The 14,999-nt window shown below is 48.0% G+C and overlaps 1 protein-coding gene across 1 annotated transcript in view; it reads right to left on the bottom strand.

Annotated features, from left to right (window-relative positions):
• THADA (THADA armadillo repeat containing) overlaps positions 1 to 14,999 on the bottom strand; it is a gene marked incomplete at its 5' end in the record, with an annotated part of 322,555 nt that overhangs the window by 46,333 nt on the left and 261,223 nt on the right. The window contains 5 exons of the mRNA XM_080813492.1: positions 4,792 to 4,923; positions 7,571 to 7,724; positions 10,650 to 10,722; positions 11,068 to 11,186; positions 11,793 to 12,172. Coding sequence (XP_080669618.1) covers positions 4,792 to 4,923; positions 7,571 to 7,724; positions 10,650 to 10,722; positions 11,068 to 11,186; positions 11,793 to 12,172 — 858 coding nt within the window. The remainder of the gene's footprint in view (positions 1 to 4,791; positions 4,924 to 7,570; positions 7,725 to 10,649; positions 10,723 to 11,067; positions 11,187 to 11,792; positions 12,173 to 14,999) is intronic.

Here is a 14,999-nt window from a genome sequence, read left to right as displayed (position 1 = left end):
AACTCTTCCCCTGCGGGACCCAGATGGTGGGTCACTCGAACTGCCGCTCCGGTTGCCCTTAGAGCCGATTCTTGCCAGGCTGCCTGTTTTGGGGCACTTTCTTGGTTCTGAGGGCACTCTAATCTCCTTAGGAACACGGGGCTGACCAGGTTACTGTCAGGCAGCCTACCGTGGTCAACACAGATGGAGCACCCACAGTATACCGAATGGGAGAGTGTCTAGCTCGAGGGCTAGTTGGGAAGACAAAGCTACATGAAGAGAGTAGACCACAAAGGACGAGGTGGCGTGAGGCAAACACAGCAGGGGTTCAGAGAAGGGGAGAACCTGGGAAGCTGGGGTGGGGTGTGGGATTTAGTGTGTTACCACAGAAGATTCCTATCTGACAGGATGAGCAGAAGTTTTATATGATTTTCTGTGGGTAAGCAGCCTGGTGGGAGAGAGGGATGGAAGTACTCGGAGCCAGTCGTCCAAGGAAAAGAACAACCAGCTGTGCTCGGGCAGGTGGGCTTGCTTCCCTTTCCATGTGTGTGTGTGTGTGTGCGCGCACACATGCCCACGCGCCTCTCTCTCTCTCTTAAAAGTCCTTTACACTTCTTACATGAGAAGTTGCTACTAAGAAGTCATCCTTCAACACTGACGATGGGTATGGGGTCTGAAGCCCTTCGAATTTTTCCCCTGCTGCTTTTACCCAGAACTCTGTCAGCCTAACTTGAGAATCACACAGATTTAGCGAGTTAAATGTACATACTGTCTAGGTTGGTCCCCCGCACCACCACCCCATGCCCAGTGGAAGCCCTTGTCTGAGTGGAACCCAACATGAATCCTGATGTGAACGGGACCGACATGAGTGAGCTGCTCGGGGGAGAGTCGGGAGCCCAGCAAAGCAGGGGCTGCCGAGCTGATGTCTCCTGCTCTGGCAAAGACAGTAAGGTCAGAGCAGGGAAAGGAGAAGGGGAGCCCCACCTGAGGCCTGCCTGCACCCTTTCTTGTCCTAGCTGCAAATTTCAGTCCCCCATCCCTGAGTCCAGAAATGCCATTTCTGCTGTCCCTCTTGGTGGCTGACCTAGGAGTAGGGAAGTAGGGTGGGTCGTGCTTGCAAAGCTGAGGGAGCCGTGGGGGTGCCCGAGAGGCACTGATGGGCTGTGGGTTTCTCCTTCCAGGTGACCGGGTGGGATGAAGCACACGCACGAGGTCAGCAGGCAAAAAAGGTGGACAACAAATCCACCGTCACGAGGGCTATCAAAGCAGGGGGCTGTCTCCAGGCAGCCCAGAATCATTACCCGACAGATGCCACAAGTCTATAGCTGAAGCCAGCCGCGCATGAAGTGACATGCTGGGATGCAGTCTGAACGAATGGTTTGACACTTGCCCCTTCTGTGGTTTCTAGTACCGGGGCCGCGGCTCCCAGGGTCACTGTACAGTGTGCTGGGCGGGCCAGTGTGTTTTGCTTCCACAGCAGATGAAGGCCCCCTTTCGTCTTCTCATTTCCATCACCTAGTTCCCCAAGGCCTAAGGAAGCCTCTGCCCCTGATCACAGTGTCCTGTGGCCTCTAAGCACACTTCCTGACTCTTGGTAGCTTCACTTCCTGGAAGGTGAGGCTCAACTGTTACACTGGTGCCAGAGGCACGTCTAGGCATTTCTCCAGTTACCTCACAGGTCCGAGGCCTTGAAGCCCTCTCTGCTTTCCCTTCTCTTCCACCTCCCACCAGCACCAGTAGTCTGCCTGCCATCCTATCTCCACTGCCAGTGGCTCGCGACCCAGTTCCGGCTGGTCTCTGGGCCAAGATCTCCCTCCCTCCCCTGGCCCAGGCCATTGCACACACTGCTGCTGGGAAGAGCCCCTCAGTCATGCCACTGAAAACACCGCTCTCCCGTTTAAAAACCTCTCCAGCCTTCCATCACAGAAGGAAGTCCTTAACTTGGGATTCAGAATCACCCCAAGAGTGCATGCCCCTGCCTTTCCAGCTTTATCTCCCACCCCATTCCCCTGGCCTCAGGGTCCCCTGTGTTCTGGCCCCTCAGACCCCCAGGGAGCTCCCAAGTTCTCCCCGACTCCAAGTTTCGGCTCTAGCTGCTTCTTCTGCGTTGAAATGCTCCCATCTGTGCCCCATTTACCCCACCTTTTGGGCCAGCCCCCCTCTCAGGGACCTCCCTAGACCACACAATCAAGATGCACCTTGCATGTCCCCACACACCCAGCACACTATCAGATAACGTACATGCAAAGCTCTCTGTCCACATCCAGCCCTTGTTTATAGGATGGGGTCTCAGAAGAAGGGAGTCCTTGTGTTTTATTATATTCTTAGGAGGAAAAGTGAGAATTAATTTTTTTTTACAATATTTAGCCTTCTCAAAGAAGACATTAAATATTACCACAATTTAATAGTAATATTTTACTGTAGCATTCATTAGGCCATTGATGTCGGGACAAAATTAAGGACTTGTATTTTCAAGCTATTCAAGACTCCCTAGTCATAACTTTGAACACCACAGAGCAAGCCATTAGTAATACAGTCTACCAAATTCCTGCGCGCTGGAGGAACGAGAAAAGCTACCATCAGCGGCTTGATAGCCTCAAGAAATGTCAAAACAAGACAATATCGTTCTCAGCTGGCTGAACTTCTGAATAAAGCAAAAAATCAGAGGTGTTCCTTCGCCTTCAGCTACTTTTCAGTCCCAGACAGAAAGATGTGTATTTTTCGCTTGAGCAAATCAAGATGTATTAGGGACTTCTGCCCCAGCATTGCTACCAAGCCGAACAAGGAACCCATGAGGAAATGCTGAGTGAGTGACATTACGTTGCTGAAACCGTTGAGGAATCTGGCTTGGGTTTGATTTTTGGGGACGCAAAAATTCACTCAAAATGAGTTAAAATGGGCAGGATGTTTTCATATAACTTAGGGGAGAGGAGTCACAGCAGGGACTGAATTGTTGGGAAACCAGTCAGATGGTCTGGCAATATATCCTGTGTTGCTGTTTTCAAGTGGTGGAATTGGATTAAAAAAAAAAAAAAAGTTTTTTTAAATTCTGAAAGAATTTCAAATATACAGAAAAGATGCAAGTACAGTAACTCCATATCTGGGTTTACTATTTACACTCACACGATTATTTTTCCTGAACCATCAAAGAGTATGTAGCAGGGGGCGTCCCCCTTTGGTCCCTTAATATTTCAGTTCTGTATTTCCAAAGAACAAAATATTCTCTTACAAGACCACAGTACAGTTATCAAAGTCAGGAAATTTAACATTGATTTTAATCTACAGATAATATTTCAATATTGTCGGTTGTTCCAGAAATTTCCTGTACAGCTTTTCATCTCTCTGGCACAGGAACTCTGGTCCAGGGTAACACACTACATTTCACTGTCATAGAATCCTTGTCTTTTTCACGCCTTAGATCCTCTTTTCATAGGCCAAGGTGGGGAATACAAAAATAGGTAGCCTTTTATATTTATTTCCCTCAGAGGCTTTTACACATGGATTTTCACATGTGAAAGGCACTCCATATGTAATTACTAGTTTGTATTTCTTGAGGAAAAATTCAAACTAGAAGGAGGAAGACCATGGCAATATACTTTTGCTGTAGGTGAACTTGGAGAAATTCTGAAAGAAATAAAAGTAGTCGGGTAACAACTCTCAAGATTAGGAGGGAATAAGTCCACTGGTGAATTCCAGTATGCCGTCACCCTTCCCATGTTTGGTGTAGAGGGTCCTAGAGAAATCTCGTGAGTACTGTATTCCACCAAATATTTACTGAGCACTTGCTGGGCGTTCTGTGTGTCCTTCTAAGGGAAACACGCAATTGGAAAAAGGAATGAATCACTCCTGGCGGAATTACAGATCCAGGAACTCGGACAGGCCAGGAAGGTGGGGCGGTGGGGGGAGAGGGCTTCTTGCACATGACTCCCAGAATCAAGCTGTATGTCTTCCCACGAGAGGCAAAGCAGGTCCCAACCAAACCTGCCCTGGAGCAGCATCACCAAGAGATTATTAAAAATTCAGCTTCTCGCACCTATGCCATGACAACAGAGGACTCTAGAATGAGGAAGTTCATATTTCAAGGGGAGCCTCCAGGACTCCCAGCCACTGGGACGAGGAGCCCCGAGTTGGTTACAAACCCTGTATGGCTACTCCCGCTCCCATTTTGCCATCTAGTGTGCTCTGCCTGGGATCTCCTGCCTCCAGGTGGTGTTCTGGCTTCTCTTTGGGATGGCTGACCCAGAAGTCCTTCCCAACAACCCGAGTGCAGGGAATCCACGTCCACCAGAGCAGACAACCTCCCAGCTGGCTACTTGTCCAGAGGTGTGACCCTGCTTCTCCTCCCAGTTAACATGACTCACACTCATCTGTTTCTGTCACATGTGAAAACTAACAGAAGTACAAAATGCTGGATCTATGATTCCCAGGTTATGTAACCACACAGATAATCACGACTGAGTCTTATTTAAAACGGATGACAATGTAACCAGCTAACAACACTGTTTATTAGATTTCTATCTTTGAAGATGATTCTCCTCCATGACGTCCTAGGCGTCAGAGGTCAGCAAACTATGGCTAGTGGATCAAATCTGGATAGCCGCCTGTTCTTATCCGTAAAGTTTTATCAGAACTCAGTCACGCCCACATTTACCTAGTGTTTAGGGCTGTCTTCCCACTAAAACAGCAGAGTAGAGACAGAAACCGAATGGCCAACAACGGCTAAAATATTCACTCTCTGGCTATGCACAGAAAAAGCGTGCCAGCTCCTGTCTGAGAGCCATAAGGCACAGCTGAACGATAAGAGCGCTGTACCTGTTGCTTGACAGGTGTTTCCCTGTGACATGGTGGTCACCACCGTTCCCGTGGCTGCATCTCTGACGGCCGGCTCCTCACTCTGCAGGAGGGTGAGGACACATCTCCAGAGAGCAAGAGTATCCTGCAATCCTGAGAAAACCAAAAGGAATTCAAATTACCTATGGTTCAATTTACAGGCAGGTACAGATACTGCTTTAAATCCTGGGGGTCGAGGTGGGGGGTGCCTGAGTGGCTCAGTTGGTCAAGCGTCTGCCTTGGGCTCAGGTCATGATCTCGGGGTCCTGGGATTGAATCCCAGGTCAAACTCCCCGCTCAGCGGGGAGCCCGCTTCTCTCTTTCTCCATCTGTTCCTCCTCCATGTTCATGCTCTGTCTCAAATACATAAATAAGTAAAAATCTTTAAAAATCGATCAGTCAATCCGTGGTGGACGAGAGTAGTGTTTAATGAGCAATAGCCATGTCTTTCTTCCTGGGTATTTCAAGAGAGGAAGACTTGGCAGTCAGATTAACACTGGAAGAGAGAGGGTCCTAAGGGGTCAGGTTTGGAAATGTCTTTTGGGATTGGGGTGGGGAGGCTTCTGGAGGCAAGCAGCCCTAGGCAAGGCCCACTGGAAGGTGTGGCCCAGCTGACTAAGCTGTCCATAATGGGCCCAGCTGTCCACAGTGACTCACGATTCTCAGGAATGAAACTTATGCATCAAGAATGCTTTGGGGAAATGAGCCCAGTGTTGATCTGAGTGACTGCTTGAGCTTATAAATTCTGAAAGCAAAGTTTCAATCAAGATCACACTTTGTGGGGGCAGGGGGAGTAGGCGCTGAAAAGGGCAGGGAACCACGCAGGATAGTCCATGCCACGTCCATGTGGGGGCCACCCTCTGACCACCATCCGTCCTGGCAGGAGCTTTGTTGGTCCTTGTGCTAGGCGCTGCTGTGGACAGTGGGACGGGAAAAGACAGTACATGCACCTGAGCAACAGCAAGGAATATCAAGTCAAAGACACAAGGCAAGGAGGAGTCAGGGGCGGAAATGGCTGGCTGTGCCTCACAGCAGGGAAAGACCATAGTGGACCAGCCTGTCGGAGGCAGACTTCAGGAGGGAGCTGACAGGTAGGTAGGGCCTCATAGAAAGCATGTGTGCTGTACAGCGGATGGGCCCAGGCTTGGGCAGGGGCACAATGGGAGGCCCACAGAAGACCACCACTCATCACCCCTAGCCTTTCAATGGGGGACCTGCCCTGTCCTAAGAACTCCCCTTCAACTGTCCTCTCCCTCCTCTGCCCACAGAGAACCCGGGACCAGAGACACAGATGCATTAGTCATACCAGGAACAGCAACGTTCTCTCTGGGGTTTCGTTCTCTCTTTTCTGTTATAAATCTGGCTTTACATTTTACGCAGTCTTTCAGAAACTGTCCATTCTAATTGTTCTCTAGGGTTGAATATTTTCCTTTTTTAGTATTTTCTTCCTTAACTTGGTCATTAATACCCCCTGAGATCCTCAATCTTCCCTCTTTAGTCCATTTCGATTTCTCTTTTTCCTTAAATGACTTCGCTCTGTCCTTGGCTTGTCCCCACGAACTTTTATGTCCATTGTCTCTCAGTTCTGTACCTTCTCTTCACGCTCTTAGAGCCACCAGCCACCACTGACCTCCTAGAATGCTGTAGCCAGCTCCAGAAATTAATTAGGAACCAATGGCTTTTACCCACTACTCCATTTCACTCAGTATTCTAGGTTATTCCACACACGTTTGTTATAGTAGTCAGAGTCACCCAGAAAATGCTGCAAATGATATTCTCACTAGAGAAGCTTCACCAAAGTTTTTGGTGAAGTTTTGCTCTTACTCCTCTGGGTCAGATGATTAAGTCACCATCACCAAAGGCCCTTCCAGTCCTCCTTTGGGCATAAGAAAAATGCTTGGAAGTCGCTTAGAAGAAAGAATTAAAAGGATTATCAAAGACAACTTTGTTTCCCAGAGGGATCCAGGCACATGAGACATTTCATTGGTCTGAACTGTGCTAATGCTTAAAATTTGAAGCTCACCACCCACAAAACCAGTTCTCTCTTTCATTCTGTAAATCCTTTCCCCACAACTTCACTGACAGCACTGTGGATGCAGGGACCACGGCTTATTCTTATTTGTTGAATCTTCCTTTCACGTTAACCTCCAAGTCTTACTGATTTACTTCCTAAACACCTTTTGAGCCTGTCCTTTCTTCTTTTTCAATGCCCTGGCTTCAGCCTGTCCCACCCCTTTCTCACCAAGATCAACGGAACAGGATTCCCAGAAGAGGGGACAGTAAGGCTGAGTCTTGAAAGACAAACAGAAGTCATTCAAGCAGCAGTCTGTTTCGAGAACTGTTCCCCACCAAGCATGCACGGAGCCTTGTGCTGGGGAGCGGTGGTCGAGGAGCAGGGAGGACTGGGCAGGGCACAGAGCCATGTGAAAGGGGGTTTAGATTTTATCCCGAAGGCAACGGGAACCCATTCAAAGGCTTTAAGCAGCGGCGTGCAATGATCACTTCTGTATTTCAGAAAGGCTTTTGGAAGTGTAAGGAGAATGGCTTTGGGGGTAAGATGGAAAGAAAGGAGGCCAGTTAAGAGGCTGTTGTGAAAAAGGAATTGGGAGGGTTGGGGGAGGACATTTGAGAGATGCAAAGGTATGGAGCACATGGTCAGTTTTCATCTTCCCTCCCTTTTTATCCTGGAGTAATCTATTCATGCTTTTAGCTCACTGGGCTCAATGGACCTCGGACCACTCCCTGGGCTCAGTGCACTTACCAAGAACAGGATGGGGGCTGGTGAGCAAGAACGGTGCGGTGCTAGTGAGGGCTTCAGCAGCGGCCAGCCTGGAGTCTGTGGGAAGGTGCTCTCCACAGGAGGCGGCAACCAGCTGAACCCATCGCTTCAGTGTGGGGGCCACCAAGGCCTTGGTCTGAAAGCACAAAGCGTACGGCAGGTCCGCGATGCAGTTAGGGGCTGACATGGAATTAGGTCCGAGCCACCTACACCACACTGGACGTGCAAATTAGCTCTTAGTGCAGGGGAAGAAAAGTTTTTTAGTTGCTTTTCCAACCCAGCTAGGGAGAAATAAACAAGCCCAGGGAAGAAAGTGCGACCAGTCTTTCAGTAATACTGAGTCGCTAGAACTAGCAAGAAAGTTCCTGGAGTCTTTGTGATGCACAATGGAGTATCAGAAGGTCGGTGTACTTGACAGCTTCAGTAAAGACAAGCCTTTTGGCAAAGGCTACCGCCGCAAATAATACTGTTGTCTCCCAGAGCCAGATGCTCTTTCTATCTTTAGTAACAGAACCTCAAATTTTGGGCTGGGCATATAGACTACATTTCCCAGGCCCCTTTGCACTTGGGAGTAATACTGATTAAGTTCTGACTAATGGTGTATTATTTTTGGGTCATGCCTTAGAAAACACGTGTGACCTTTACTTCCCGAGTCGCTCTTTCCTGCTAGCTGAATAAGGACAAGATGGTGGAAGTTAGAGCAACCATTTGGGACCATAAGATCGAAGCCAGGTTGAAAACAGCAGAATAAGGTACAAAGGTCTAGGGACCCAGTACTGTCATGCCACCATTATCTGCTTTGACTGCTGTGATCTAGTTTAAGCCACTGTATTGGTGAGTTTCCACAAAAACATTTAAAGCAGCACCCTAACTAACATTATCATTTAAAGAAAGCTCTAGGGGCGCCTGGGTGGCTCAGTGGGTTAAAGCCACTGCCTTCGACTCAGGTCATGATCCCAGGGTCCTAGGATCAAGCCCCACATCGGGCTCTCTGCTCAGCAGGGAGCCTGCTTCCCCCCCCCCCCCCTGCCTGCTTCTCTGCCTAGTTGTGATCTCTGTCTCTCAAATAAATAAATAAAATCTTTAAAAAAAAGAAAGAAAGCTCTATTTTTTTTAATGAGATACAATTCACACACCACAGAATTCACCCATGTAAAGTACATAGTTGAGTTTTTAGTACATTCACAGGTTTGTACGACCATCACCACAGTCAATTTTAGAACATTTTCATCACCAAGAAGAGAACTCCTGTCCCCTTTAGTTACCATCCCCCATCCTGTCAGCTCCCCACCCCCAGCCCTAAACCACTTATCTACTTTCTGCCTCTATGGATTTGCCTATTCTCGACATTCCACATAAACTGAACCACGCAGTATGTGGTCTTTTATGACTGGCTTGTTTCATTCAGCATGTTTGTAAGGTTCGTGCATGCTACAGATTTAGCAGCATCGTTACTCTTTGTGACTAATATTTTCTTGAATGGACATACCACATTTTGTTTACCTATTCATCAGTTGATGGACATCTGGATTGTTTCCATCTTTTAAACTCTGGTTTTCTATGTATTCTAGAAAGGAGATTATTGTTCCAAATGTACTTTCCTTTCCCTATCAAAGAAGCCTCTTCAATTGTTCAAAATAACCACTGCTGGCCCTCTGTGGAACTGAACTGAGGAGCAGCTGGGACCCTGAGGAAGAGGCCGACTCCCAGGTCTTCCTGGGAACTTCTTTTATGCATTTCTCTATGGTTTTGTGACTTTTTCTGTCCCTAGAAAATTCCCAGTTTTTACCAAATACTGCTTCATTCAAGTACCAAGCAGTGCCTTTAAGATGCACATGACTACTGGTTAAGACACATCTGTAGATGAGAATGACATCTTTCAGCAGATGGGATAGGCTGCCCTGTGACTGCTTTATTGGAATTGTTTTTTTCCTTCTGGGCTGCAGTTTTTTCCAGCAAATCCTCTCCCTTCCTACAAACCTCTCTCCTTCAAACCCCTAGCGCACACCACTGACTTTTTTCTGGCTCTTTGTCTCTCCTAGTGACCAGCCAGCTTTGGGCCCCCCGGCCTGCCTCTGAATGATCCACAGCAACCGTGGATCTGCTGAGCTCTCACCCTCTGTCCCCTCTGCCCAGCCGCCACTCTCTGAATACAATGACCTCCTCTGCGAAGTCTTCTCCTTAGCAGCTCCGCACTCCCTTCCTCCTCTGGATTTCTCCGGCCTCCTCCATAGCAGGGCATTTAATGTCACTGTTTAATGCTCCTCCTTGCTTGTGACATTGTCCCTCCATCTTTGTTCCTCTCCCGGTCTCCCACATCTCTCTGACAGTGCTGCTCCACCGTAAGGAATTGGAACCCGGGATGTCACGCCGTCACCATCACAGCGTGGGCATGTGTAACCAGGAGCATCCGGTAACTTTACTGTAGTACCAGCTGCCTTCTACTTCTAATAATTTTCTGCTGGGGGCAGCTTTCTCATATGCCCCAAGTGCACTTGTATTTGTCCTAAGGCATCTTCCTAGGAAGCTGTCTCGGTTACTTCGGTTCCACCTCTCCCCCAAAGGACACATGAGATGAAGGGGGCACATCAGGGCCTCCATACAAAGCCAGCTGGGCCATGTTCCAGGGGGAATACTGAAGCCTTAGGGATGTATTTCATACTTCGTTGCCCAAGATGCAATCCTAGTGACTTGCTCACTCGCTTTTTTAAAAAAGAGTCTAGCTAGAAAAATAGGAAAAAACAAAGGGTTTGGGTGAGTGTGCGTGCGTGTGTGTGTGTGTGTGTGTGTGTGTGTGTATTATAGGAGAGGAGGTTGTGTTACCCTTATGGACTCAAATCAAGCATGCCCAGAACAAGAGAAAAGAAATGCTGATGGTGGTGCTCAGAAAATTCTACAGAAGTTATACACAAAGTGAAACATCCACACGAATAACATTTTTGCAGAGGGGACACATCCAGCCCCACTGACTCTGCTTGCTGAGACAGTTCACTTTCACTGACACCTTCCTGGTAAATAAGAGCACAAAGACCCCAGACCCTGGGCCACAGGCCACCCTTACCTCCTCACATGTCTGCAGGTGGTAGGCGATCACTCTGGAGGCAAGTCTCAGAGCTACACTTTGAATTTCAGACCTAGAAAAAGTAAGCCAAAAACACACAGAAAATAAAACCAAATGTACTTTGCACACGGATGGATTCTTGTCGATAGTCTGTAATCCATGCCATTGTGAATGGTGGAAATGCTCATCTCAAGGCCATACAGATGCTTCCAGAAGTAATTACCTCTTGGTTATTAATGTGAAAACTCTGACCTCATTCTATAGCTTGAGCTTAGAACATGCTCCTAGGCTGAGATTTAGAAGGAAACATAGGACCTAAGCCCTTAAGTGAGGACTGTGCCCCAGTCCATTATTTAACTGACTGCTGGGAAGGACCACACGTTGTGCCAAGGCTGCAGAGGAAGCAAAGGGGGCAAACCTTTCATTGGAAGCAATATCCATTGTCCAGATCAGGAACTCCTTTGGGGTGAGGTGGATACAGTGCTCGGTCTGGGGAAGCCACTCGCTGGGGTCTATGCAATGGAGAATTTTCAGTATCTGTGTGTGTCAGATCCATGGGAAAAAAAAAATACTCAGGAAAAAGTCTCCAAAAGCCAAATAATCATCACTTGTACCAAGAAAGGGGTGTAGCTTTCAAAAAGCTTCACTGACTTCTTATTTCCCCCTTAATATTTTTGGGAACCAAGACAGGGTGGAGCAGTGACACACCCAAGGGACCTTAGTGACCTGGGATCAGAGTTTGGATGCCCTGATTCCTCAGTCAGTGCCTTTCCCTTTTGATGATGCTTTCCAGGTGGCCAACTGTCCTCAAACATCCATGTTGACAAAGACTACCTTCTGCCACATTCTACAGCCATTTTTCAGTGCTGCGTTTCTTGGGGTGCTGAGTGGCTTACTCTCAGTCTTTATCTTGGCTTACTGCCATCATCATTACCATTGTCATCACCGTTTTTAGTGCCCTTCCATGCACGAGGCCATGACAAGCACTGTACGAAGAGAGTCCTTGCCTACTGGATGCGGCATCCCCTTCCTATTGCTCCTGGGGAAGCCCAACCCAATCCCGCCTCACGTGGTCTTGTTCCTGTCAGCTTGCCAAAGAGCGTGGGGAGTGGGAGGGGAGGGTCTGCACACCAGAGACTTTACCTTGCAGAAGCATTCTGGGTGCTTTTCCTTCATAGCCAACATCAAGAATGTCCCTCCCATATTCCACAGCAAGGGTGGCAGTCCCTTCTCTCCTAATCCAGAGGCCGCTGTCGAGAACCTTTCCAGCAGGGCATCCAACGTCAGCAGGCGCACTTCGGGGAAAGAGGACTCCAGCAGCTGAGAGAAGGAGATGGGAACGGCCTCTGCCTGCTCTCCAGCCTGGGCCGCCACCGCCCACACTGCGGCGATGGCTAGTTTGGTGAGGCTCTGCAGGTACTGGGGCAGGCCCGGTGCCGTGAAGGAATAGGGGAATCCTGTTATCAGCTCGGATCGTGAGATGATCCTCCTGACGTCCTCCCAGAAGCCAAGAAGCTCCACAGCTGAAAAAGCAAACAAGTGAAGGGAAAGTGGTGGTCACCTCAAAGTCCCACAAAAGGGCAATGAAGAATGCAAGGCACTGGGTACATGGATTGGGACCACCAGATGCCTTTCCTGAGTAGATTTCATGGGGTGATGAGGTAAGTGACCAGCCCACGTAGGTTCAGAAGTCTGAAGGCATGAACCAGAAGTCTGAACCTAAATGGGCTAGTTACTTACTACATTTGCCCAGAAGCAATTTCTATTCAGTAATTCACAATGTTTCCCCAGGAGGGACAAAAGGCTTTGCTATCAGGAAAAGTGCTCCTGGCACCCCTCCCCAACACTTCATAGATATGAACTCAGGGACCTTCTGAATCACTTAGCCTGAGAGTTGAGCAGGATAAAAGGACATCTAGTCCAAACTTCCTTTAGGGGCTCAGATCCCTCTACAGCACCCTTCCTCGAAGGCTCCTGTTCTGCCTTTACAGTTACTTGGAGCTCACAAGACAGGCTGCCTATTCCATTGTTAGGCGATCTAAGTGTCACCACCCTCTTTTGAGACAATCTACTCATTGGCCTAATTCTGCATTTGGAGGTTCTCAGTGAGCCTAGGCATGATAGCCCCCATCTTCTCCAGATGAAACACCCCTATTTCCTCCAACAATTCCCCATATGGTGGGGTTTGTCTTCTCTTGATATTCTAGCTGCCCTCCTTTGGATGTGCTTCCCCACTCTTAGGGTCTGGTGCCATAGAGTGGAACATGACTCTCCCACGTGGTATGACCACAGGATGATGACTTTCCCTGTTCTGACACTAGGTGATTGGAGTTGCATCACACTGTTGACTCATGGAGCTTAAAGTCAACTGAAACCACAGCCTTTCTTTTTTTACATGGTCTACTGAGCGTGGTGAGTCATCTTCCTCCCACCTTGTACTCAGTCCTTCGATCGGGACTTGTTTTCTTTGTTTGCTTGTTTTAAACCCAAGTAAAACCGCTGTTAAATTTTATCTCCCTGTTAAGTTTTATGGTCTCCCTTTTAGATTGCCAACATCTTTTCGTATTCTCACTTGGGATCAAAACAACACATTGCCTGCTTACTATATCCTGGGAGCTAAACAAAATGAGAACGCTGTCCTTAAGGAGTTTCTAGTCTAGTCTGAGAGCAAGAAATGAGCAGGTAATTCCAATACAGTGGGGTAAATGATAATCTGAGTCTTCAAGGGGAAATGAGGACACAACGTGTTGGAGCCACCGAAGGCAGAGCAAAGGTCCAAAGGCATGAACCAAAATGGACTATGTGGGGAGCGACCGGCAGTCCGATAGGACTACAGCATGGAGTTCAAGGTGGGGAACAGCAGGAGATGAGGCTAGAGAAACACTGTGGCCAGGACATTCAGAACCTCCTAGGTCATGCGTAGGAGCCTGGACGTTCTTCTGGAGGCAAGGGAATGCTACTGGGGGGTTACTTCAAGCAACAAGGTCAGGCAGTAGTCTAGGACAGAAATGATGAGGGAAGGCAGGGATAGGGAGAACAAGATGGATTTGAGAAGCCAGTGAGGGAGTAAAATGGGCAGTACTGGGTGACTAACCAGGGAAGGAGTCTTGGGCACCTCCCAGAACCCATACAACCATACAACCAACATATTCATCATCCAACAGAAGTTGTGTAAACTTCAATGTGACAAGCATGTCGTAAACACCTGTCATCAAATACTTACTGAAACTGTGGACTGGGCCAGTGTGGAGGGCAGAAGGCATCAGTGAGTGTTAGAAGCAGCTCTCTGCCCCGTGCCCTGCCTATTCCAAACTCTCACCAATTCATTACCAGTTACAAATCCTCCTAACTTGACCGTTCTGTGCATGGAATTTCATCTACAAGAACATTGTGATAGACCTCATCAGAGGCCTTGCTGAAATTTAGAAATCTCATAACTCGGTGAACACTACTGCCTTCTAGAAAACTATCATAAACATAACAGAAATGTAAAATATTATGGTAATAAAAAAAACTTACTTGAAATTGCAAAATCTCATAGGCTTGCAATAGTCCAGGAATCAAATACATAGAATATTCATGTTATACATCCAATTGTTACAAAAGAAGTTTGCCCCAAGAGGCAAGGTGGGGAAGCTCGAATATGACTGGGCACCCTGGAGGACCCCATCCACCACCTGCCGACTGTGGCTGCAGACGCACTTCTGCTCTTAACTCAGAGTCTGCGGAAGTCCAAGTTCAAGTAGGAGGGCAGCCATTTTTACAAAGAAGCAAGGAAGCCCCAGATAGTTGGGGTCCTCAAACTCTGTGTCACCTGTCCCAGTACAATTTAGTATGACACCACGACACAATGTGGTCTCCATGTACCACTTCCCTACCCTTTCCACCCATTGCTGCCTCAAGACAACACTGCCTTAAGTAGGAATTTCATTTGTTTGGCAAGGAGTCAGACACATGGCTCAGAGATCTGCTCTTCAGAACATTGTGACAAACAGGAAGAACTGTCTAGGCCATTCTGGATGATTTTCAGAGGAACCTGTTATCTGAAAGAGAGATATCCCAGGCAGAGTGTGTTATTCACTGGACTCAAGAGCCAGGCACCCAGACCCATCTTCTTCCTCTAGGGCCTTGAGGAAGGATGACATCATCAAGAACCCAGGGACTGAAGGCACTGGCCCAAAGAAAGAGAGATGGGGGACAGGCTTGGGAAGGGCTCCTTTGGGACTTCTTAGCCTACATTGCCAGTGGAGCTCAGTACAACGTCATAAGCATTTACTGAGCATATGTTAGGTACTTTGGGAGAAGGAGATTCAGAGTTGAGAAAAAAAAAATTACTTGCTGTCAAAAAGC

Source organism: Martes martes (assembly GCF_963455335.1).
Source record: "Martes martes genome assembly, chromosome: 9".
In the NCBI taxonomy this organism is placed as follows: Eukaryota; Metazoa; Chordata; class Mammalia; order Carnivora; family Mustelidae; genus Martes; species Martes martes.
Note: the sequence above shows the minus strand (reverse complement) of the source record. Positions and strands in the feature narration are given on the sequence as shown.